The sequence below is a fragment of the Rhodnius prolixus genome, unplaced genomic scaffold, assembly GCF_049639745.1.
Source record: "Rhodnius prolixus isolate KJV_2025 unplaced genomic scaffold, Rpr scaffold_2, whole genome shotgun sequence".
In the NCBI taxonomy this organism is placed as follows: domain Eukaryota; kingdom Metazoa; phylum Arthropoda; class Insecta; order Hemiptera; family Reduviidae; genus Rhodnius; species Rhodnius prolixus.
The window spans coordinates 50,084,120-50,110,259 of NW_027411592.1; the positions used below are offsets into that span (position 1 = coordinate 50,084,120).

General features: G+C 30.2%; 1 protein-coding gene and 1 long non-coding RNA gene across 2 annotated transcripts in view; both read right to left on the reverse strand.

Moving 5' to 3' along the window:
* Positions 1 to 2,340: 2,340 nt before the first annotated feature.
* The window catches only part of LOC141449888 (UNC93-like protein), a 76,008-nt gene continuing 52,208 nt past the window's right edge, over positions 2,341 to 26,140 (reverse strand). The window contains exons 5-7 of the mRNA XM_074119806.1: positions 5,463 to 5,625; positions 3,933 to 4,200; positions 2,341 to 2,995 (exon numbers count right to left, since the gene is read on the reverse strand). Of these exons, the coding sequence (XP_073975907.1) occupies positions 2,643 to 2,995; positions 3,933 to 4,200; positions 5,463 to 5,625 (784 nt within the window). The 3' untranslated portion in view covers positions 2,341 to 2,642. The remainder of the gene's footprint in view (positions 2,996 to 3,932; positions 4,201 to 5,462; positions 5,626 to 26,140) is intronic.
* Positions 12,530 to 26,129, reverse strand: LOC141449904 (uncharacterized). The gene is made up of 2 exons (XR_012455761.1): positions 16,082 to 26,129; positions 12,530 to 15,976 (listed from the first exon to the last, which is right to left on the reverse strand). It is a non-coding gene; the product is annotated as an uncharacterized lncRNA (long non-coding RNA).

The window sequence follows — 26,140 nt, forward strand, 5'->3', positions numbered from 1 at the left end:
GAGTAAAGAATTTATTGAAATCGAAAATTAGGAATAGAAATATAGAGGTTTGAATTTTGAACGATTTACAAAACCCCCAAAATTTAATCTTCAATATCTCAATAACTATTAACACTAAAACTTTGCAATTTAGTTCAGTTGTAGAGCTATCATTTCTCTAAAGTTCTGTAAAGAATTCATTGAAATCGGTACAATAGGAAGAGAAATACAGAGGTTTGAAATTTGTACGATTTACAAAACCCCCAAAATTTAATCTTCAATGTCTCAATAACTATAAACACTAAAACATTGCATTTTGGCCAGTTACAGAGCTAACATTTCTCTACAATTCGGTAAAGAAGTTTTTAAGGTCTGAAAAATATTACAACAGATATTTACGTTTGAAATTTACATTAACAATTTAACCTCCTGTAATATACCATAAACGATTTCTAGAATGTTGCAATTTATACCAGATATAGTGCTATTTTTTTTTGTACAATTCGTTAAATAATAAATATTCTTTAAAGAAGAATAATTACGAAATTGTGCTTCAATCATTCCGTGCTAAATTTGTATTCAAATTGGTGTAAGTGGTATAGAAATATTAATAATAATTGTGAGGGCCTTACTTTCGTGAGGCAAACTCTTCTTCTTATGAGGCACAACGCCGGGACTTCTAAAATAAAAATCTGTTCAAAATTTCGATTCTAATGTCACCTCTTCATGAAATTCGAACGTTTAAGCGCTATGTTGTTTACAAACACAACAATAAGAAGGAGAAGCATTTTTGAAAATACAGTTTTTGTTTTTTTTTTTTGGCTACTTTTTTCTTTAAAAAAATACAGTTATGGAGGAGGATTCGACTATATTATTAAGAATATCGGTGATTTTTTTTTTTCCTTTTTAATAGAAAAAGAGGATAAATTGTCAAAGTTGATTGTTTTTCAACGTTACGCGTTTTTGTGCAGTTTTTGACGGTCAACCCTGAAACAACTGTTTTAATGCAAAGATTTGCTGGAGTAGCCAATTATGGCATTATGGTTTATTACTAATATTCTTTCGAAGACCTATCCTGTATGGGTTCTACAGAACAGTAGAACTTCCTCTGTGTTTCGCACACTGGTTCTCTTGATTTTGTTGCCAGTCTGGCCTTCTATTCCTCCAGCGTTATCCTGTTGTAAGAGGATATAAAATTCAATAAGAGGGAAGTACCATTATAAGTACATAGATATGTATATTGATATATTGAAATAAAATGTTTCATTCTTAAACTTCTTTTCTTCAATATCAAAAGAAATGTAATAAGAATACATGGTAAATTAGGGAAATAGATTATGTAGTTATAGAACCAATTGAATTTATTTGTTTTATAATCTAACACTAACACATCTCTATGGCTTTTCTTAATTATATATATAATGCGAAGATTTTAAATATAAATAATCAATAAAATAAATGCATTTAATTAAATTTGAATAAAAATATATAAGAGGTGCAGAAGATATCGGGTGGGTTATTTAGGAAACCTTATAACACTGCACCATTAAAAACTTTTTACACGTTCCTATTTGTACAAAGTAATAAAGAAAGAAACATAACTGCTCTACTTCGATAAGTAGTATCTAACAATTCTAAATAACTAACGACAATTATGTACATACAAACTAAAAATTATCTAAATAATACTTTGTTAAAAAATTATATATTCGTCGGATTTACAAAGTACCAATTAAACATTAATGTAACAAAAAAAAAAAAAATTGTTTATCATGTAACAATTAAATAAAATTAATAAATAAATGTTTGTTTTGTTTGCTAAAAACAACTTAAAACGATAATTATACTGAAGAATACTGTTCGAAAGACAAGCAAACGAGAACCTCGAATTTTGAGATTCATAATTTAAAAGGTACGCTTATTAACATCAATCACTTACATTCAAGTTACTTTTTAGTACATTTACAACGTTCTTTCTACTCACTCACTAAGTGAGTTGATTTTTTTGATTTTTGTTTTTTTTTTTCATAAATAAATTAGTGTAAAGTTAGTGCCTAAGAATTTATTTACCTAATACAAGTGTAAAATAACTATTTTAGAAAACTACAAAGCCCTTTGGTGATTTTTTTTTTTAAAAAAGGACACTTGTAATACAACTAACAATAAAAAATTAAATGCAAAGTTTTGAATACTGCATTGTGATATAGTGTCTAAAAAACAATCAGTCATTCACACTGGGGTTTTCATTTAATAAAGTGAGTTTCTTAACTTACACTTTCATACTGAGTATTCCACAACTATTTTAAAGAAACAATAAAAACTCTAAATTTAAATTCTGAAAATGCTTCCGAATAATTGGTATTGTTTTTGGATTTTTTTTTTCTTTCTTCTCTCTTGTCCTGATGGTTATTGCAAATTAGCCATCATCCATTGGACATTTTTGGATTAACTTATTAAAATGAATTATTTGAATATTTACAATCTATTTGTCGGGAATCAAACCCATTTATAAGCTTTTGTTCCTTTAAGAGGCAAATTTATTTCAGACGTCTCGCCTTTCTGTACTCTATCTACCTAAATAAAAGAGCGTGCTCTTTCTATGGTAACATAGTACTTTTAATAGTGTTTTGTTGTCCTACAGCTGTAATAGCCTTGCGCCGTCTTTATAGGTGGGTGATGGTAATCTCATCATCAATATCATCTTTTTCATCATCTGTTTCATCAACGGGAACTGGAGCTAAGGGAGGTAAACTTTTCAAGTCTTTGCTCTCTTTTTCTTGTTGTTGTTTTAAAGCTTCTGCTTTCTTCATTCTTTGCTTCTTTCTCTTATGTAATATTTCTACTACGCAGTAGCCTATTGTACCAATTATAAGGACCGTCAGCATCACATATAATTTCATACGCGCACATAAGTGTGTACTATAAGCATACGCAACTACAAATCCTGCACTTTCCCAAAGCCTGTAGTTACTGAACGCAGCTTCCTTGTTCCTTCTAAAAAGTGTTCCGTACAATCCTGAAACAATCATTGGATTCATTATAAATAATTCACTTATTTAGCTTCTTATGATGTTAAAAGTTCAAGTAATTTTAAAACTATTGATAAGTTTTCTTTTATAGTTTGATCTCTGATTTTTAGGGAATAGATCTTGAAAAACCGTTTCTATCTAATTGCCCAGATGTGCACCTTGATCAGAGACATACTAGCCAGTAGGAACGATTTTTCACAATTTATTCTTAGTAAATTAGTCTCAAATCTTAGTAAATCTTAAAAATCTTAGTAAAGGAGTGGTGTTGATAGAAAAGAAGAGAAAGAAAAGGTTAATTAATCTTATATTAATCATCGAGCATCTTCTAGCACGATAGGTAACAAAACTGGATGAAATGAATTTATAAAAGAATCAATTAGAAATTTCTCCAAAAGGGTTTAACTTCCAACTAGCAAATTAGGTGCCAACCCTTCCTAAACTACTCCAGTAAACCCTTTATTGGGATGTTTTCGATGAACAGTGTGGCTTTAAAATATCCCACTTTACTGCAGTTTCAAATAAGAATCTCGTTTATTAATTTTATAAATACTTAGCAGCATATTATTTAATACTAAGTATTTTTTGTACTCTGTTCAAATTAATATGAATTATTATAATTATTTTTAATGATTTAAGTTAAGGCGCGTCAACATCTGAGGTTATTGGCCCGGAGCTTTTTTCAGTGCAATGCCGACCACCGAACAGTATTATCTCGTTACAATCAACACTGTTCATCACCGGATAGTGAGCTGTAAGAAGCTCCTAGGAAGAGAAATGTCTAAGGTTCAGCAGCTGGAAGATTCGAACATGGAATCTCCGCATGGGAATCCAATATGCCAACCGCATAGCTAACCCCTTCACTTTTATTATTATAATTATAATAATAATTATTATTACTAGTTACTATGTTTTGAATTTTCTTACCATTCACTTGAGTCTGCCACACGGCATCTCCTACACCCCACAGTCCTGATATAGCGAAGAAGACTAGGGGAGAGTCTGGATGCGGCCTCCAGTACAGCAAAATTATAACGAGTATAGCATGAACGATTGCACCTAACGCCATTATAGGAAATCGTCCGATATATTTCATTAATGTGCCAAATACAACTGAGCATACAGCATTTACTACTCCAAAACAAATCATCACATAGCCAACACTAGGAATTCCCAGAGCGCAAGAAACATAGGCCTGTAAAAAAAAATCATAATTCAATTAAAAATTTGAAAAAATAGTTTTATTGTTTTAAATAATCATATCTTAATGGAGCTAATAAAGATAAAGTGAGAAAAGAAAAACCATTATCCTGATGTGAGATGTTCATATTTTTGTACATAAATTATACAGTATATTAACGTTTGTCTTAATCATTATTTCCAGACATTCATAAAATAGTTGTTAATTCAATGTTGACAATTTTAAATGTCTAATACTAGTGATAATGTCATAACTAATAATAGTAATAATGTGATAATTATATAACTGCCGATACATTATTGCCCTTCCAGAAACTTGTTTTTCCTCTTCAATGAAACTTTATAAAGTCCTTTAGAACAAATAATTACGAAAATGAAATCTTTCAATTGAATTGATTGGAAGTTCATTATAAAATCTTTCTAGAGACTGTCAGAGAAGCAATGAATTGCAAGCTTTTGAAGTAATGTTAAAATACCTATGAAGCATTGAGATTAAAAAAGTAAAATAAAATGAAGAATTTCGATTGGAGTTTCTAGAAACTGCTGAACTGAAGGTTTGTACAAGGTTATCTAAGATAAAAAATGAGGGACATTTGAATTTTTCATTTATTATATATTCTTTCTGGAATCATGTACTGTGGAAGCACACCAGATCTGATCGAAGATTATCAATGGAGTTCCTGGCGAACCACGAATATGAAGTTAGGGCCGTTAACTTAGAAGATAATGAAGAGGGCTAATGTTGGCTAAGGAGGGTAGATATCTCCGTCTCTTTTTGCACTATTTCGTACAAAAGCCAAAGACGTCTTAATAATGCCAAGGGACTCACTTAAAAGTGAACTCTTTATTAGAGAAGCATGACGGGGATGAGACATTCCAAGATCTCACTGGATGAGGAGCCGTACAAGTGCCCAACTCTTAGGTTGAACCAAGGTCGAGTCATGGAAGATCACAGCCCTCACATAGGGTGCTGCCTCTTAAGGATATGTTCACACAGGATGAAACATACTGCGAACCACTTTGTAGAAGGGAAAAAAATGTAGTCAGGAAGATAAATCTCCGTTCCATCTCGTTTGAGGATGCGTCTTGGAGAAGAAGTTGGATAGAAGTCTTTCGTAAATTATACCCTCACTTTAAAAAGATTTTGATGCAGTCTGAAATTCCAGATTTCAAGTAATTCTTTTTAAAGAAACGACTGCTATCCAAAAAAAAATTAAAAGAATATTCTTTAAGACCAACAAGTTGAATGAAAATTACCTGAGTGAAGTCTGCTCCAATGAATGCTTGTTCCATACCTATCCATACTGTGATTGGTATAAGTAGTTGTTGGTATGGCTTTTTTAAATGGTTTGCAGTCGCTGAAAGTAATTGTATACCGCTAAGTTCTGATGAATCTGCCCTTCTTTGTTTTTCTCCATACCTGAAAAATGAATAAAACTATATATTACAAAAAAACATATAATCAATAATAACGCTTATTTGTAGAGTGTTTTAAACTAGCTAACAGTTTCAAAAAACCACAGAAGTACTTGCTTAAAAATAATTTTGAATCGCGTAAAAATATTGAGCTCTTTCCGCTAATACATAATTGTGGCTCCAATATAATAGTTTGATGTAATTATTTATAACTATTATGTGGAAATAATCACAGCAAATGTTTGTGATTAACTGTAATTCTCTAGTTCCAGCAGCCCAAATTAAATTGTCCCTGCTTTTCTACGGGAAGAATAAAAAAATAAATAAAAGGATGAGAGACATCATACTGTATTATTGTTTTGTTTGTCAAGGACGTTACGTCAGAGTGTGGGAGTTTGTCAGTCTAGCTTTCAACCGTTCAACTTGCTGAATAAGATGAAATAACGAATCATAGTGACGCGAACTTTTAACTAATGAATTATCAACGGATAATGAATTCAACGAATACAGTTGATTATACTTACAAAACTAGAAATAAATAGAAATTTTTCTCTAGATCAACTATAAAAAAAGAAGATGTTTGAAGAAGAAGGATGTAAACGGTGCGTGGTGAACAGGAGCAGAGAAACTGAACAGAGGTTATCGTGGATGATGATGAACTTCAGGCCTCAATAAAATTTCGGGGCCACCGGTGATTCAGTCAATGTGAGGTAGATTGTCAGGAAAGTCAATAGAGCGAAAGACTGTATAAAAATATTAGAGCAAGTAGAGGCAGCAGATGGGACTGATATTTTGACTTAGCTAGTTGTATGAATGGAATGTTAAGGTTGATGTGAAAAATAAGATTCGTGAGGTAAAAAGATTCTTCAACTATCTGCCCAAGTAGTTTTGGTTGGAATTTCTGTACATTCCATATGTTCTTAGATTAGGCAGAACCTCACAGCTCTAGTCTGTAAGTTAACATACGTTTGAGGATTACACTGTATAGCAATCGTTTCAGTACTTTAGCAATTTGGAGCATCGTCCAAGTAGACTATAAATAAGTTTCTACAAAGAAACTTTAATTTTAATTTATTAAATGAGGGATGCACAGGTATATCTGATGTGTATAATGTGTAGAGAATGGGGCAACTATACTTCTCAGCGAAAGAGGAGAGATTGCTGAGCCACTTCTTACTTGAAGCAATTTTTCTGAAACTTAATATCAGTGCTATAAAATGTTTTCAATTTTGTTCATATTACTTCCAGAAACGTATTGAACAATTTTACTAAAACTTTGAGCTGAAAATTTGTTAAAACTGTTACTTTTGTTAAAATATAAAGTGTTTGTGTTTCACATCAGATTTAAAAATAAAATTAAATTCACTTTATTTAAATAAATGTTGACGAATAGTTTGAATTTTTTTTTTAGAGCAGATCTTAGTTTTTATGGGAGCTGAACAAAAATCTTTTATTTAAAACCGATATTTAGGAGAAATTTTTCGCAAATTAGTAAATTATGGATATAATTCCTACATAGTCATTAAATGACAACTACTAGTTAAAGTGCCTTCTGTACACAATTGAAATAAAAACAAAATCGAAATAAATTGCTAAAAATTATAATTATAATAATTACAGGTCTAAATGCGGCAGGAGAGGATGTTGGACCTCCAATCAGAAGTACGAAATATTTAACAAATAACTTCTCTTTTTTGCAGCACCAATTACTATTAATCGGTACAAACTAGTTTTATCCGGATTTTTAAGAAAGTTTTAGTCCGTTTATTTTTTGGGTACCAGTTCACCTGTATCACTTTTCAAATAAATTTTTAATAAAATGTTTTTATTGTCCAAATAATACAATAGTTTTTACTTTATATAAACATTGGAGTACCAGAACCAGTTCTTTTCCTCTGACAAAAATAAGTTAAACTTCTTCATACTTAAAAATTTTTCTTTTTATATTTTGGGAAAAAGGACAAAAAACCCAATACTTCAAATAAATACATTTACATTTCTCTTACAGAGACATAGCATTCCTTTTTTTTTTTTTTTTTTAATATAAATTATTAATTTCTAATGGAATGTCTATTACAATTACGTTTACTTTAAACATGTAGTATTAATACTCGTAATATTGTTCTGTTTGTCCCCATCTAGTCTGGGAAGTATTAATCATTACAGATAAAAGGTATGCAGAGTGATGAATGGCGTTGTCATTACTTTCAACATTACATTAGTTGACTTTCAACTATAAAATGACCAATTAATGATGAATTAAAATCTCCCAACTACCATTTCATAATGGTCACTCAGTCAGAACAGAAAAACTTAACTGACATTTTTATTAGCTGGCTTTTACAAATAATATTCTTGAAAGAAACCATCCTTAAATACCTTGATAAAATCAGCATATTTGACCAAACAAATAGTAGTTAATATTTGTTTTTAACGTACATGGTTTTAATTGGATTGATTCTTAATAAATCAGATATCAGATAAACCTTGTGGCATTGGAAAAGGCTAGTGGTTGGAGTCATCTATGAAATTATCTTTCCAGCTCAACAGCTCCAAAAACTGTAGTTGCAGGGGTATCCCCCCTCACTGATAGTATCACAGGGTCAGAGATTCGTTAAACTGGCAGTGACAAAACTGGAGTGGATTATGATTATGACATCCATACATTATGGATTATGATTTATGACATAAATCATGGCAGAATGTCCCAATTCCAAAGTATCTTAACCAGGCAGGCATTCCAACTAGAAACCTCTAAAAATTAGTCACTGTTTTCTATTCTTAATACCACCACTATAATGGAGAAATTACTGTTTGAGGAAATTATAATAGACTGGTAAATAGTAGAATATTTCTAGAAATAATAATTCTAGAAAAAGAATTAAATGATTGAAAAAGAATAGTATCTCCTCAAGAATAAGAATGGGAACAATGTTGTAATGAAGAAGAAAAGCTTGCAAAAGAAAATTGCAATCCAATTAGCCATTGAAATGCAGAAAGTTTTTGGAGATTAGATTATTTTTAAAGATAAGGTGAGAGAGTCATCGTCTGATCAATAAGATAATATGCTCAGACGTTGAAACTCATTATTCAAGGTAGCTTTTTCTTTGTTTTTTTTAAAGAGGCTTTAGTTTTCATTAAAATAATAACAATAAAATGATATCGTAAATGGCAAAAATGACGCCAAAGAATAAAGAAGAAAATACCTGTTGTCAGAAACGCAACAGGCCATTATTCCTGCTCTGCGCGAGGAGCCGTAGCAGATACAATATGGACGACTTGCGAGATTTTTTCAGGCGGGTTTTACGTCCAACTACCACTTAGGTGTCTTGGACGGAGGCGACTAGCAAACATACTTTACTGTAAATTTCTTTTATTAACCATTAAATAAAATCCAAGACCTAGACTGGGAATCGAACCCACTAACCAACAATACACATTAACTTTACACTTGCCAGATAATTTTACTAATTTTTTCTTCAGCTTATTTAAAAATTTTATAATTATTTTTGTTTTTTTAATCTAAACTAAAAGATATGGTCAAATGATTTGATGTAATTAAGATTAGAATTTTGAAGGTATTGGTCGAGTTATTATTGTTTAACACTACTGATAATGCGCATTTAAATGTATAGATCGTTGTATACAAAATCTGTTTATGAATACGTGTTGTTTATTATTAATACAGGCCAGAGTTCATTGACTTAAAAGATAACTATTTAGCTCAATTATACTTTTTTTTGCCACTATCTTATTCTAGAACTCCATATACCATAACACATTGGGGCTCTCCTACCATACTCATATCATCCTATTGATGGTGAAAGGGTGATCGTCCAACAACAATATCACTTTCCATTTCTACATAGTAATTTTAGCAGTGTAACAAGACGGTTGCAACATGTGCGTAATATAATATTGCAAAATTTTAACAAATCTGTGGTCGTATGGCTAAATAATTTTCATTACTATGGTTAGGTTTACCATTGAATAGATTTGTGAAATTTAATTGTTTGGATAATATTTAACATTTCAGTAACTCAACTAATAACTAAGTAATGTAGCAGGATGCAGAAATCTTAAATAATCTAATATCACGAACGATTAAAAAAAAAAAAAATCGATAAAGAAAAAGGAGAAAACCCACATTATTTAGTTAGTGAATCAAATACTGTGACAATAGCAAGCAAATCCTCTGATGCGTTAGAATATTGACAACTAAACCGAGTTCAGTATTTATATTTGGTCGATTACAGAACTATTAAATAATTTTTAATTTCTCTTAAGAAAAATGCAATGATGTCTGATTTTCAAAGTTGGTCCTCATCAAATATTTTCGACGAATAGGAAGTGTTTTATTTTAGTAATCTAATACATCAACAAATTTCAGTCAATTCAAGTTAATATTTCGTGCTTTCTATTCTCTTTTGAACTCGGCAGAAATATTTCGACTAATTTAGAAACAACTAGTTACTGCACTTTCACATGAAGACAAGTGCTCGATGAAGAGCCAGTGGCGGTGGACACCGAATTACTCTGAATACCATACCCTCGGGAAATATACTTTTATAAAAGTTGAAGCGTAACCGACTCGTATGAATTGTTTTTCGTAGAAAAAATCGCGATAACAAACCGTTTCTCATCTTTCTCTGCTTCAAGTAGAGAAACATGACAGAAAAAGTGAGAGGATGATGGCACCATAAATAGTAGATGTAATCTTCCCTCTTATTGCTACCAAACAAAATGTTCCCAGTGATAATTACAAAGTGCACTGTGATCAACCAAAATTGCAAGTTAAAGCATTAGAAAATGAAAGAGTCTCAGAAAATTGGCAACATGTTTGAATCCAAGAAAAAAAAAAATTACCATGTTATACATAATATAGGCTAGCTATTATTATTCAAATTTTGATGTGAAAAATAGTGATTACTGGCAAAACTTAAACTTCTATGTTCATAACGCACATAAATAGCAAAGGTAAGTATTATGTTTAAATGAACTTTATATTTTAAAATGATTACTAAGGATATCGAATATTGCAAAACAAATAATCCAAACTCAAATGGACTCGAAAAATGAAGGTTACAAGGGGATGATGGCCTTTATCTTTTATTATATTTCTGTTTGTTAGTATGAAGGTGATCTACCTTCGACCCAACCGTCCCTTTTTGGTAAATCAATTATTTCAGTATTTCATATGAATGTATAAAAACATATATGTGTATAACGTAATAAATAAATCCATTAAATAATGACATAAATGATATTGATATCTAAAAAAAGATACCGCTATAATTTATACACTCAATAAAGTAAATGTGACAAGTCTTCAGAAGATATCAATGAAGACATAAAAAAAATTGTTTAAATATCTTTACTTTAAATTGAGTGGTCGGCATTTCAATAACAAAGAAAGAATTGTATTTCCTGTTTTCAACGTTTGCATTTAAATGGATGTGTGATAATTTCAAGTGAATTATATTTAGAATAATACACATCACTTTCTATAAAACTTCAATTTATTATCGTGAAAAATTATCAATATATATATTTGTATTATTATCAATATTTCAAGGCAGTAATTCTGAAATTGGTTATAATAATAGCATCGTTTAAAAAAGGAAAAATTGCAAAACATCTGTATGTAAACTAATTCAGTTTCAATCATTTTTACTTTTCTGATAGCAGCGAGATTAAAGAATATGTTACAATTACAACTTCGTTTCGAAACTATATTGTAGAAGAGTATATTATTTATACATCTACATATTGCCCCAAAAGTGAAATTAAGAAAATTTTTAAAAATATTGTAAGATGTAAAGCACTTTGGCAATTAAAAAAGTTTAGCCATTTCGGAAGCACAGAAGAATGTCTCCAAGACGATCTCAGAATAAGTATCCTTCTGAGGAGGAAGTGTTGACACCCGCGAGTGGAGGAGGTCTACTGTACATCAGAAGTAGCTGGCTAAGAATTATTGGAAGGATTGAATCATTTCTTTGAAATCCTAGGTGAATTTTGTTTATTAAATGTATTTTACATTATACAGATTGGTAGATTCCATTGTTTCGGTTGATTGGTTTAATTTGCCTTTATCTGATAATGAAGGTCAAAGAAACAGGGTACCCTCTTCTCAGATGATATCAGACACGGAGAATTTTACAGAATGTAAAAAACAATTTCCACGGTATACGATATAAAGCCTCAGGAAGGAGATTTGATAGGCGTGCAATTGCAATATCATGGGGATGGAATACTTCGCCACAACAGAATGGTATTCTACAGGAAATGAGTAATAGGCAAACAGAAAGAAAATTAGTGGTTTGGAAAATTAATGGAACATATCACAACATAATTTTCGAAGTTTCTATTTTGAGCATCAACATTTGAGATCATTGGTGGTGTCAATGAAATTTCTGATGGGCACCAGAAATCTTCTGGTCAGTGTTTTTTCGCAGTACTCAATACGTCCATCGTTGGACATGGGGAAGTGGTAATGGAAATTTATTGGCAGCATGGCTGGACTTGAATACAGAAACCCAATCTTCCGAAAGTATCGTGTAATCTGTAAGCAAAACCGTCCCATTTTATAATTAAATATATTGAAAAAATTCTGAATTCAAAGCAAATCAGTAGATGGGTGGAGAGGCTTTGCTGTTTTTTTTTTTTCAGCGTTTTGTTTTTGTTGAGATAAAAATAAGGAGTTGCTTTGAAGTCGGGGTACTAACTAGACATCTTGGCTTTTACTTTAGTTTGTAACTTTTACCACAGTCTTCTTTGGGGTGGTTTGGAGGAAGTTAGAATGGCTCCCCCTAAAGTATCGTTTTTATTGCATAAAATTTGATATTTCTTAAAAATATCAGATTTCCTAGCAGAAGTAGTGGTTAGTTCAACTGAAGTGCGATTGTAAAGGTTGTCTTTTTTTTTAGTTTTCTAATTTGTCGTTAGAGTATTTTAGGACTATCACTTTTTTTTTTTTTATTTTTCCTTTAACAGAATAATGTGGTTATACTTACAGTGAACATGTAACATTGAAATCAACTTTTTACCAGAAATTCCAGGTTTCCAAAAAATTTAAATAAGTAAGCTTTAATAAAAGAAAGTAGGCGAGTGTAAAAAAGTAAACTAAAGTAATGCTGCTCATTTTTTTCAGGCGATCTTTTATGCGTGCCATGGGCAGAAAGTCATGTTAGTGTTTGTTCCATATTTTCTAACAGTTTAAATGGCTAATATTGGTCCTTTTTTTAAAATAGAATTTTAATAACAAATCGAAGAAATATTGTACAAGAAATTATTGTAATTCCGATTTTAAAATATGAACTGATATTCCATGTGACTATTTTCATAGGTTAAAAAAAGTTGAGAATCTGCAATAGCTATTTAAACAATAGTTAAAATTAAACTGCAGATAATTTACAATTAATGACGTGCAAAAATAAAAATTTATTGTTTCTTTACTACTTAGAATTCAGTTTTGCACAGTTAACATTCTTGTCATCTAAATCTCAAAAATAGTTTCACGTCACTACAGAACACAGAATTGCTACTATTAAAAAATTATTTTTAGTAGCTGGGTGGAATTTAGTTTTGCAAAATTATCACTTAATGTATTTTCTAGAGTGCCAGTGATAGTATTATTTAATAAAATATGAAGCATTTACAAGCGATAAAGAAATTCTCTTTGAAAATAAACATGGTAAATAGATTATATCGTAAATAGCTTGGAGACTAGTCTTCTAAATAGTATGTACAACTTGTAGGGTGAAGGGACCAGTAATTGACTGCTTAAGAAAAAATTCGAGTTTAAGATAGAATAACTTCCGTTATTTTGGCTCCAGGTGTAGGTTATAAAATTGTACCGCTCCAGTAGGATGTATTGTATTTTATTAATATTTTAAAAGCAGTAAATTCGATCTTTATGTCAACCAAAAATGATTTTTTTTGGAAGTATGTCAGTGACCCAGTAATTGACATACCGAATTTTCGGTGGAACCAGTGTTTGACATGGGGTGGGACCAGTAATTGACATACAAATACATTCATAAAACGACACAAGGTATGCATTCAAAATCACTTTTATATCTAAATAAATCACTTAAATCACTTTTTCAATTGGATTTATAACAAAAATTAGTCTTATTCATAATTAATTACAATCAGTTTTTAAATAGGCAAACCTAAATAATCTAATATTTTTTCAACCTTACCCTTTTTTATGCAGCTTTTGACGATCAACCCTTACACAACTGTACTACCGGTAACATCACAAACATCACAAAGTCACCAACTCTCCACGTATGTTTGATTTCGCACCTGGTACTTCTCTTGAGGGAGCTTCATTTTTCCTCTGGCCGTTTCCTTTGATGGAATTCTATGGTTTAGCCATTTCCTCCCTTTCTTCTTTGTCATGTGGCTAGGACCCAAAACTGAGGGAGAATGAGAGATTTTCCAACTCCGATAAGTGGGCGTCGTTTTTATTAGTCACGTAGGCCTCGGAAGCTGTTCTTCGGCGATCACGATTATTCCAGTTTGTTGTTCATAGATTGTTGTTCTCTACAGAATAATCATTCTGCATGCCCTCTTGAAATAAGGCGTACATTTGCTAATTCATTAATTTAAACATATTTTGTTGGAAGTTTTACTATTTATTTTATGTTGCCGATTTTTATCAATGATTTTATTTTACAATGTATTGAATTTTTAATTATAATAAAATTTATCAACCTATCTTATCATTTTCCCAGGAAGTCAATCACTGGTCTCAAACAAAAAAGCTGTAGGACTAGTAATTGACATACATGTCAATTACTGGGCAGATTGCCGTTTCAAGGACCAGTGGTTGACAGCCCCATTTTAATCCTCAATGCTTCTTATAATTAAAAAAAAAACTACATAAATTAAAGCTACAAGTAATACTAATTATAACAGAACATTGATAACCACACGAATATACGAACAAATAAACGAAAAATAAGAAAAAAGAAAAATTATTTTCTTATCAATCCTCCTTAGCAACGGCTTGTTTTTTCCTTGATTTTGAACTTTTAACACAAATAACCTTCCACTGATACCAAGGAACCTTCCAATAATTAATATTTTTCTGGAACTGCTGCCCAAAGGCTTCTCAATAACGAAATTGAAAGAATCACCACTAAAAACGGCTCATATCCCTTATAATACCAGTTTATTTCTGGTATGTCAATTACTGGTGCCCAGTCAATTACTGGTCCCTTCACCCTAGTACCTTTATTTACAAATATTTTCCTCTCTATTTTATATTCTTTCAACTATAATCACACTTTGAGAAGAAGTAAATGAATAAACCCTTATATCATATACAAAAGGGTTTTTTTATAAAAACTTTATAACATGAAACACCCTCATGACTTTTACCATAAATATTGTGAAAGAATTTTATACTTGTATGTTGCAAAACTTTTAATATTATTTAGGTGCAGCCATAACTTGAACCAAAGGGCGTTTTAGAAAGAAAATTTACAAAGTGGGCTAAAGAAACAGAAAAATTAATTGAGATGAGAAAATGTCACAATAAAAAGTAATTAAAACTGTCCAGTAGGACAGTTGTATAAGGGTAAGGTTTAGTTTGGTTAATAGTAAACAAAGTTTAGAGAAAATTTTGAATCTTCAAGAAAATAGCAAAAAAAAAAAGATAACTGAAAAGAAAAGATTATCAACAACCTTAAAGAAGACTACAGTATGAAACGGGCGCTAATAAACGCAATATTAAACTTAACACTTGAAAATTTGGAGTTTTGCCAAACAATCCGAAATCTATTTTGAATTCAAATGCAACAGACCAGGAACTTCCTTGCACTAATTGTTCAGGGTTCCCAAAACTTCTCATTTATAAAATCAATTGTATCATGACATGTGAATCAAAATATTTCCAATAATTGTGTTTCAGATAATTTCAACTAAGGGATGGATCCGAAGAATTAAACAATTGTTCGATTTTTCTCGAAGTGCTTTTGTTAGAATTCTAATTTAAATTTTATTTTCAAGTTTGTATTTTTACATTCTTTCAGAAAGTAAAACAGAAAAGAAAAACAATTTTGATATTTCTTACATTTTTATTAAAAAAACAAAAGTCTCACAGGAAGGATTTAAAATTGTGCGTCAACATTTGTTTATGACTATATTTTGGAATAAAATTCTGCAGTGTTTAAGAATTTAAATATGGTGATTTATCACTTAAGAGTTCGCATAGATTGGTGGATAAGCCAAGTGGCAATAACAATTGAACTCTGCAGTCTACAAATATGCAAATGTAACAGAGTAAATCTCATGAATGTGCCCAATTCGTGTCCTAGCAAAGAAAACTTCTCTCTTCTAGTGATCTGTACAGAGAAATTCCACTTTTTAACTGAACGTTCTATACGTAGGAGCTTAAAGTTAGTAAGTTTCAATGAAAGTAGCAGATAATTATATTCATCTATTCGTACCTTTTTTATTTTTATATATTATTTATTGAAGCACACTTTGTTCAATCCCATAAGATCCGCTTTAATATACAACTAAAACTTGTAATGTACAGTGTTTTATTGTATCGTTTCTGCGTGTTTAATGTTTTCAAGCCAGAAATCTCTCTCTGGGATTTTACTAAATTGTTTACGATAGGCTGATTTGATTTTTTAGATAGGTGCAACAAACAATCATTTAACTATGTCTAATTTAAACCAATACTAAAGTAAAGGCAAATTTGAAGAGATTTTTTTTTTTTAACTATAAAATAAAAAAAGTAAAGGACGGAAGATATGCCAAATGATTTATTTTACCAGTAGCCATATCAGTATTTTAGTAGTCATTTGAGAATACATTAATAGAAACATAATTGAAAGACGACAGTTCACAGCGATTATCAACCTTCACGCGTCACACATAACTTCCCTATCACTTGGGCAAATGTTCAGAACTGCCGTGCCACGTCGAAGATATTGTACAGGGACGAGGTCACGCGCTACTGACACACTGTCAAACTAGCCTACCGATAATAATCCAATGTGATTGATATCGCAACCGGAAATAAAAAAAAATGTATTATTTGTTCATAACATTTTATTTTGATTACATTATTGAAGCATAGTTTTTTTCAATACAATATAAGCAGCTTACCCTTGTTTATTGTATCATTTCTGCATGATTAATTTTTTGATTTATCTTCTTTTTTTTAAAAAAAAGCTGGTAACACTTTTTTTGGTTTAATATTGGTTCCTCCAATTCTAATCTTCATTTACTAAATTTTTGGATACATACCAACTAATAAATTCAGTAAGTCGCAGAAATGGTGAATGGAATCCGCAGGGCAGAGCCAGGCGACAGTAAATTAATAAGGAACTACTCGCCTAGTCTTGTGCAGATTTACTTTGAATAGACCGTGCATTTTGGTTGAATACAAGCCATCTTAAGCCTTAATAGGGGTGCAATGATCAGCAGATCGCTTGGCTCTGAAGTTTAATTAATAATTAAATCATAATAATGAATAAATGTGCATCCATAAAAAGTGCTTCTCTTGTATATGATTCACATGAAGGACCCCAAAAACTGTAACCGCAAATTAAACATCAAGAAGGCAATTAATGACTATCAGCAATTATTGTAAAAGTGTTTAAGAATCTTGTAGCCAGACAAGAAGAAAGAGTACAATATATTTTATACACCTGCGTATAACAAGCTTAGGCAATAGGACAACCGAAAGATTTGGAGAATAATAGTTGGAGCAGCCACTGAATTCACTATATTTGGCACCCATTGAATTCCACCTATTTCCAAATTAAAAAACAAAAATTGTTCTTTGTCAAAATGAATAGCTAACGCCAGTCGTAGATGTCTATTCTGAATACCTTCCAGTCTGCCTTCTTTGGCACGGGAAACAAAATAATAATAAAATACATAATTAAAAAATAATGTTTTATAATAATAGTTGTATGCTTAGGCGTAGCACCTATTGAGAAATGGAAAAATGGAATAATCTGCAAAATTTGTACCCAAGAGGGAAGGGGATGTCCTTACTTAAAAGAGAAGATTTTCGCTAGATATCCGATAAGTCATAAGAAATAGGATATCCTAGCGACCTTTCAGTTAGCTAAGGAAATTACCGCAGCCTTGTTTTCTAGAGATTGAAAGTCTATTTCTATGGGATGCTTCTTAATAACCTTAAAGGAAAGATATAACACATGTGATTATATGGACATTCACTGATATTCAGTATTCCGGCTGAGACTGAATCGTTTCAGAGATTAATTAAATTATCGTTCTAGCGTTTAACTAAGATTGACCTTGTTCTAACCATATGTGCTATAATAATGGAATAATTAGTTAAGCTTCAAAAATTGAGATTTCAATTATTTTTACATCCAAAAAAAAGGATTATATAAATGAGATTATCAGTTACAAGTAGCTGCCTCTGGCAAGTATTTAGCCTAATTAAGTTTTTTACTTTACTTTTTATCGAAGTTGAAGTTAAACTAATTTAAGCCATTTAGATAAGAGTTTACGAAACAAATATCCTTGCAAACAAATTTTCTTTTGACATAATCAATTTAGGGAAACTAAGTGAGAAAATAGCTCACAGTGCAATACAGTGTCACTCTAGTGAGCAGCTTGCACAACTCCTAATTTTTGTAAATTAAAAAAAGATTTTCTCCCAACTTACAACAGAGGTAGTTATTCTAAAATTGTAACAAATAGATAGGTGGTAAAACCATATGATTCAGTGATGTCAAAGAAATAGGTAGACTGAGTGATTACAATTTATTTGGAATATTTTAATGAATTATTTAGTTGAAGTTCAGGTGAGACCTGACATGAACCACGTCTAGGCTAATAAGAGATATGATTGGCTCCTGCAAGCATTGTAAGAAACATTACCAAGAGAAATATTGTTAGAAATTTAGAGTTGTGTGTTTCCGTTTGAACCAATTGTCCCCCAAAAAATGTAAGAAATAATACTACCGAATATCATTGAAGTTACCTTCGGGGGAGAAAAAAATCTGGTCTAAACCCTGGCAGGCTAATATCTTACTATAATTCTCCAGGTTCAACCTAATATATCTTTAATTTTAAGTTTAGAGGCTTAAATATATTGTGAAATTTTTAACTATTTTAAAGAGAATTCTACCAATGGAAATATCACTTCACTTGTTTTGAAAATGCCTACCACGTTTTTTTTTTTAAAGAAATTTTATGCAAACATGTAGCTCAAAGACTTTTTCTGAATTATTTTTCTTGTAAAATACTTTTTAGGGGATATTGAGGAGGAATACTGTGGTCATTCTAAATTATTTTTTACCAAGCATTGAGTCCATCAGATCTTATCCATATCTACACACACATAATCTCAAACGAATCAGCAGCTTTTTACTTCTCAAATGTTATTACCGATAATTTGTTTTTTCACATATTCAAAGCTATTTTTACTCTTTTTCTGAATCGCCTAATTTGATATAGTAAATAAATGCAGTTTTATGGATGAAATTCAATTTACCTGGCCATTTCAATATTTGTTGATTTAAAGAAAAAACATGAATATAAATAAAGGAATTTGGCAATTGATCGCTACCATTTTTGTGATTATTATTTGTTCTTTTTTAACGTAATGATTGTAATTAATACATTACAACAAAAAAAAACAGAGTCCTTGTGATTTCCCAGTTAGTTGGTTTAGTTAATAGTTCTCAATCTGAACATCTCTCTCACCTTTGTTAAAATCTCCTCAGACTATTGTTAATTTAGCCTTATTGCCAGGTAGTATTTAATCCGAGATCTTTTATTAACAGACGAGTAAAACATCCGGCCTTATTATACCAAACTTAATTTTCTGAACTGCTAATTACGAGTACATTCTGATTAATCTGTGTTGTTAATTTTTTCATTTTGTTTTTTTTTTGGTCAGATGATATTGCTAATTTTTTATTTTTCTTGATACTAAGGAACTTATTTTTTGTTTTTCTTGATACTAAGGAACTTATTTTTTGTTTTTCTTGATACTAAGGAACTTATTTTTTGTTTTTCTTGATACTAAGGAACTTATTTTTTGTTTTTCTTGATACTAAGGAACTTATTTTTTGTTTTTCTTGATACTAAGGAACTTATTTTTTGTTTTTCTTGATACTAAGGAACTTATTTTTTGTTTTTCTTGATACTAAGGAACTTATTTTTTGTTTTTCTTGATACTAAGGAACTTATTTTTTGTTTTTCTTGATACTAAGGAACTTATTTTTTGTTTTTCTTGATACTAAGGAACTTATTTTTTGTTTTTCTTGATACTAAGGAACTTATTTTTTGTTTTTCTTGATACTAAGGAACTTATTTTTTGTTTTTCTTGATACTAAGGAACTTATTTTTTGTTTTTCTTGATACTAAGGAACTTATTTTTTGTTTTTCTTGATACTAAGGTACTTATTTTTTGTTTTTCTTGATACTAAGGAACTTATTTTTTGTTTTTCTTGATACTAAGGAACTTATTTTTTGTTTTTCTTGATACTAAGGAACTTATTTTTTGTTTTTCTTGATACTAAGGAACTTATTTTTTGTTTTTCATTGAAAATTCCTATTTAAACTAAAACTAGAGTTAGTGTACTGTTACGACCCTGCACTCACCCAATTATCAATTATTAACAAGGTTAGTAGAAACTTGTGAAAATTATTGTTGTATGAATACAGCAAAAAAGGTATTTTAAGACAGATCTAAAGTAGAGTAGATAATATAGAAAATGGACGGAATTTTATTCTAATCCGGGAAGGGATTAGCTCAGTGGTTTAGGGTATACTGGTTTTTAACGCGGAGATCCTGGGGTTCGAATCCAGGTGCTGGCCTTTAGATTTTCTCTTCTTAGATCGTCATAATTTGAATTTAATGAACTAATTTACGAGCTCGAAAGTGTGTTAATTGTTAATTCTTCGTATTACTAAATTATATATAAAAATTGTATGAACTCTTGAATATTATTTCAAATGGAGGAAATTTATATATTTATTTACAAAAAACTGATGTCATATCTGCTTTTAATTTTATTTTGCTGCACAACTAATCAATGAAGTGTTCATTGGAAAAAAAACTTGCACGTTGCATTTATCTTTTCATACTTTTAGATTAACTGCTACAGAAACTTTCAGCTTCTTAATAAACATTAAATTGGACAAAGCGGTTTTCAAAGACCTCCGGAGGAAACTCCATCTTAACATGATTAGCTCCTTCCATCAGAAAAAAAAACAACAGTATAATGCAAAAGATAAATAGATATCTCAACAGTTCTCACAATCTAGTCTTACGTCACATTCATGGTTATATTTTTATATCAGTATAGATAATATAGAAATTGTATTATTATACCATACAAATATTTACTTATTGATTTTTTTTTTTACTGAACTTTCAAATGTTATTGAGACAATGATCTTCGAAATTTAGAATAAAGAATATAGGAGGGAAATCTCGAATATCTTAGAGTTTGTAGAACATCAGAAGTAAAGAATTTATCGATTGAGTGAAAATTTTAGAGTGATAAAATTATTAAAAATTTTATTTCTATTAGATGAATCCAATTCTTGCATTTGTATTCTATCCATTTTGAAGCAGAAAATACTATATTATGTAAATTTTAGTGGAAAAAAAAAAAATGATATGTACGTAAATTACTTTATTCTTGTTATTTTCAATGAACAATGTTGATCACGAGTAATTAGTTATATAACAAGTCCTTGATGACAACATGGCCCGTCCAGGAAGAGGGAAATTTGTGTGAGATTGTCTCTATTTTGTAATGAAAGAGGTAAATAATATACAAAAGAGGGAAGAAGGGAGATATGTATAGAAAATGATTTACGCACGCGTTCAAAACGCAGGAAAATACTACTTAGAATTGAAATAATTACGTTTCAATGAAAAAAATATCTATGTATATATAAATTTAGGAAAAATTTACAAATTAAAAGTGGTACTCTCAAAAAGTAGTATTATACAAGTTGAAACTGTTTAATTTATTGTCATAAAAATACCAACTTCTGAATAATTCTAAAAGAGGAATTGAATCTAAAGTATTGTGTTCAGGAAATTTTAGATCACAACAGTTTAAGAAGAAGTATTGCACATTTCGTATAATATAGCATAATAAATTGCAATAGAGATTGAAGGGGGTATTCTTGTATTAAAAGTGGTTTCCTTCCGAATCAAACCATTGAATAACAAAAAGTGAAGTGCTTTTGTAATTGATATCTTTTTTTTTTAAAGAAAAAATGAGATAAAATCATGGAAACCTAGAAATGCCAAGGTTGAAAAAGCTTGTTATCTTTGTTAAATATTTTGGTATATTATGACGTATCCTAAAACAATTTGAAAGTGATATCAGGATTCTAAAAATTTATTTTTGTTTTCAATATTGAATAATGTAAATTCAAAAATTGATTTTTTTTTTAAGCAATACGAATTAAATTGATCTCCAACTCAGGATATCCTCTTTCTAGAATGGCGTGAAAGGAAAGAACAGTTGCAGAGCTTTGAAACTGCAGAAACCTGTCTGCAAAGTGGGTGGGGGGGAAAGAAACGTTCTTCTAGTTTAGTCCGGATACAACTGGTTAGAACTCCTTAGTTTAGAAGCCACGCATAGTCCGGCGGCACACCAGTCTCCAGACAAACACTTATAAATCTCGTTAACTGCGACTTGTATATAACTGTATTTTTTTTAAAAATTTATTTATTGTATTTGTACAGTTATTTTTTAGATAAGTTAAATGTTTTTTTAATAAAGAATTGAATTAGTTATATAACGCAGAAAGAAGCCAGTTATTGAAGTTGAAAAGAGGGGAAATCTTTTCCTTATAAAAAAAAGAGTTTACTGTGAACACATACGACTTTCAACAAACGCACTTAACGTATTTCAATTTTCTTGATACCAAAAATTTGTATTAAAAAATTAACATCAATAATGCAATAGCTGTTAACTTCAATATTGTATTTTTTCAACGTTACAGCAAGGAAACAGTAGAGGAAAAGGTGACTGTATAAATAACTTGATGGAAAACTAGAAAAATTCTTTGTATGCAGTTGGTGGACTGACATTTCTCCGACACGGAGTTTCTGTTAAGACATAATATTATACAGTTGTTAGAAATGTATAATGTACTGAAAAGGAATTTTTAGAGGAAAACCAGCTCCTTAATGCTAAGCGCTTTCCCAAATGTGCTTGAATTTCCCAGAGAAAATGAAAACAAAACAAAAAATTGTCCAAATTACACAACTGTTTACTGAAGCAATATGTTGAAAATAAATGAACTGTAAGTACATATTTTAACTTAAGTGGAGACATGATATATGGTTTTTTGTTGTACGTCATTTGAGAAACTGCAAACTGCTTCTCTACGGTTTATTAAAGCAACGTGGCTGAAGCAGAACTACCGGTGATTTAATGTTTAAGGAAAACAAGTCTATTCTGATTTAAATGACAACGTCATATTATTGATGTCAGGAAAATTAAAACCAATACAAGCGACTTTTTAATGACTTTTTCATACTATTTCATTGAATATAATTTCATTCAAAACTAGGGTTGCCCAATTTGGTTTTCATATAATTACAAAGAATTATAATTATGAACAACTACATCAACAATTATATCCGAGCAAAAATTATTGGGAAATAACCTTTACCAATAATTTTTTATTGCCGTTTCCGTTCTACATGTTTCCTGCCAAATTTTTTCCGAAATAAACTGCCAAATTGAATAGGTCGATAGTACCAAGAACTGATTATTTATAAAGTGAGAAATAATTTGAAAAGAAATGAAGTTTTGTTTAAAAAATTATTAAAATACAGCGACTTATACCTAATTTAATCTAATAGTACAGCGGTTCCCAACCTGGGGTACGCGAAAGATTGTTTAGGGGTACGCAAAAAAAAAGTTATTTTGGCGGAAGATATAAAAATTATACAGATATACTACTAATAAGAAAAAAATTATATAATAAATGATTCCTACAACTTAATTACAAAATTATTATAGTAAAACTGAATAACATATAAATTGACAAGAATTAAGTACTCATTCGATACTGCAGTATTTTTTTAAAAGTAAATATATTTGTATATCAAAAATTATTAAATAATTTCTTGAAAATGTAAAAATTGCGAAAAAATGTTACTTTAGTTTTGACTAATATTACACATGGCCCGCATATAATTTACTTCTACTTTATTAAAGCTTTGCTGTTTCAATTTACGACCCCCGCAATAGTTATTGGTTTGAAATGTTTACCTATTCATAGATGATTTTTTTTAATAGGAACATATCATATGTATATGTTCTTTACAAGACACATTATATTCAGATTGTTTTGCTGTTAATTTAAAGTTACAATACGTAAAATCAAGAGTACGATTATTTATTTATTTTATTTATATATTATATATATATAAATAAATATATATATATATGTTAGGGGTGCACACTAAGGAAACAATCAGGTAAAGGGGTACACTAATGAAAAAAGATTAGGAATCTCTGTAATAGTAGATTAAAAGAAACGTTTACAACTAGGGTTTTCCATACTTGCATCGATTTTTCTATATCCTGTCGATAAAGACAACTAAATTTCATAATTTGAAAGAGAAAGCATAGCAAGGGTATAGATCAGCGATATTATCCAACATTTCTAACCACTTTTTCTACTTTAAGGGCACTTTTGAGTGGATCAGGAAGTTCGCTTCCATTTAACTGAAATGCCAGATCCTGTTTCCTGTTTAATGAGAATGAAATGTTTAGCTTAAATTTCACAATTTAAAGAACATTTGAGAGAGTTTATTCATGAACTTTTCCGCCATTTTCTTCAAAAATTAGATTGTCATGTAGCTTTAAATTCAGGAGATTTTCGATTAGCCAATCACAATTTTCCTAAGAATATTTTCGTGAAGATAAATAATTTTATTGTAAATTAAAGTACGAAAATTAACCGTATCCATTTAAATGTAAAAATAGTAATATCGTACATCTAACAAAGTAGATGTCCTTCCATTATTATACAGTTAAGTGCAATCAGCAAGCACGATTCTTTCATGAAATTATTTGCCAAGAATTTGAAAACGGCGTTATGTAGGAACAGCCATTCTGATGTTTAGATCTTTTTAAAGATGTTAATTAAAACAAGCGCTCCAAACTTCACGAAGTGAGATGGTAAACAAAGCTAATTGCTCGGGAGAAATAGGATTTCTTCTTCAGTCGACTCTGTAAAGTCAGTCGACATTACTCACCGAAACTAGCCTTAATATTAATAGTTTGATAAAATTCAAAAAGAAGAATAAAGAGAAATTAGTAACATTGTAATGAAAGTGTGACAAAATCTTGGCAGAGTCCTTGAGATTAAATTTCATTCTTGCTTTGTGACACTCTCAACTTATCTCTGGCTCATTCCCTTACTCTCTCCAGGATTAAATTGCTCTACATTAGCAGAGTTGGTCATTAATTGTATATTATAAAACTACTTTCCACAATTTGATAAATTTAATTAATATTAAATTTTGAATTGAATAATTGACTAGAAATTATAATTTTTATTTATTAATTAAATACAAATCCACTTCTTTCATCAGCTCTGTTATAAGTAGAAACGTAAAGAGGCCAGAATTGTTTGATATTATACAAAATTTAATATGAATATTTCCAGTTATCTGCGATTACTTGACTGTCAGATATATCCCATTTCTTAAGATGAGATCAGTGTTACTCTTAGGAGGGGTTATTGATAATGCATAAGGTTGTCTAAGGGTTGATTAAACGACAAAAGAGTCACAAATCAGCAAGTACCGAACATTTCATTCATACTTCAGCTTGTGTAATTTCAGCCATTTATCAAAAAAACATTAAAATATTACAGCAATAATATCATTTAAGTAATTTTATTGCATTAAATTTTCATTAATACTGTTTGGAATTTATTAGATGTCACAGATCCTTATCAAGTCATTTTCAAATACAAAATATTTGTTCAGTAAAGTGTAGCACCCATTTAACTTAGATTGATTGCAATAGTAATTATCAAACTATTTATCATTAATTCTTGAAAAATCGTTAAATAATAGCCCTATACAAATTATCATACAAAATTTCTTTCTTTGAGATATTGACATTCAACGTTAGCGCGGAAGCAACCATAACGAGAATATAAATTGCCCAATTCTCGAATAGCTCTTTTACTCCTTCCGGCAAATCAAAAAGAATATATATTTCTGGCATTCAAGTAAAGCGAAAATGAAGAATTATCATGTGAAGTGTAAGCAAGGTTTGAAAGTAGATAATTTCAAGTTGCTATTTCAAAATAACAACATATTTGTCGTGTGGTAAAGATAGGTAATTGTTTTAAGACTATTTTTTTTTAAACTTTCGAGAAGAGAAGTAAGAAATGTTGTCCAATTACTGAGACCCAATTACTATTAAGAATAAAAATGAATAAAACGATTCTCCCGTAAACATACCTAAAAATAATTAGAAATTAGAGAATGTAAAAATAAATTT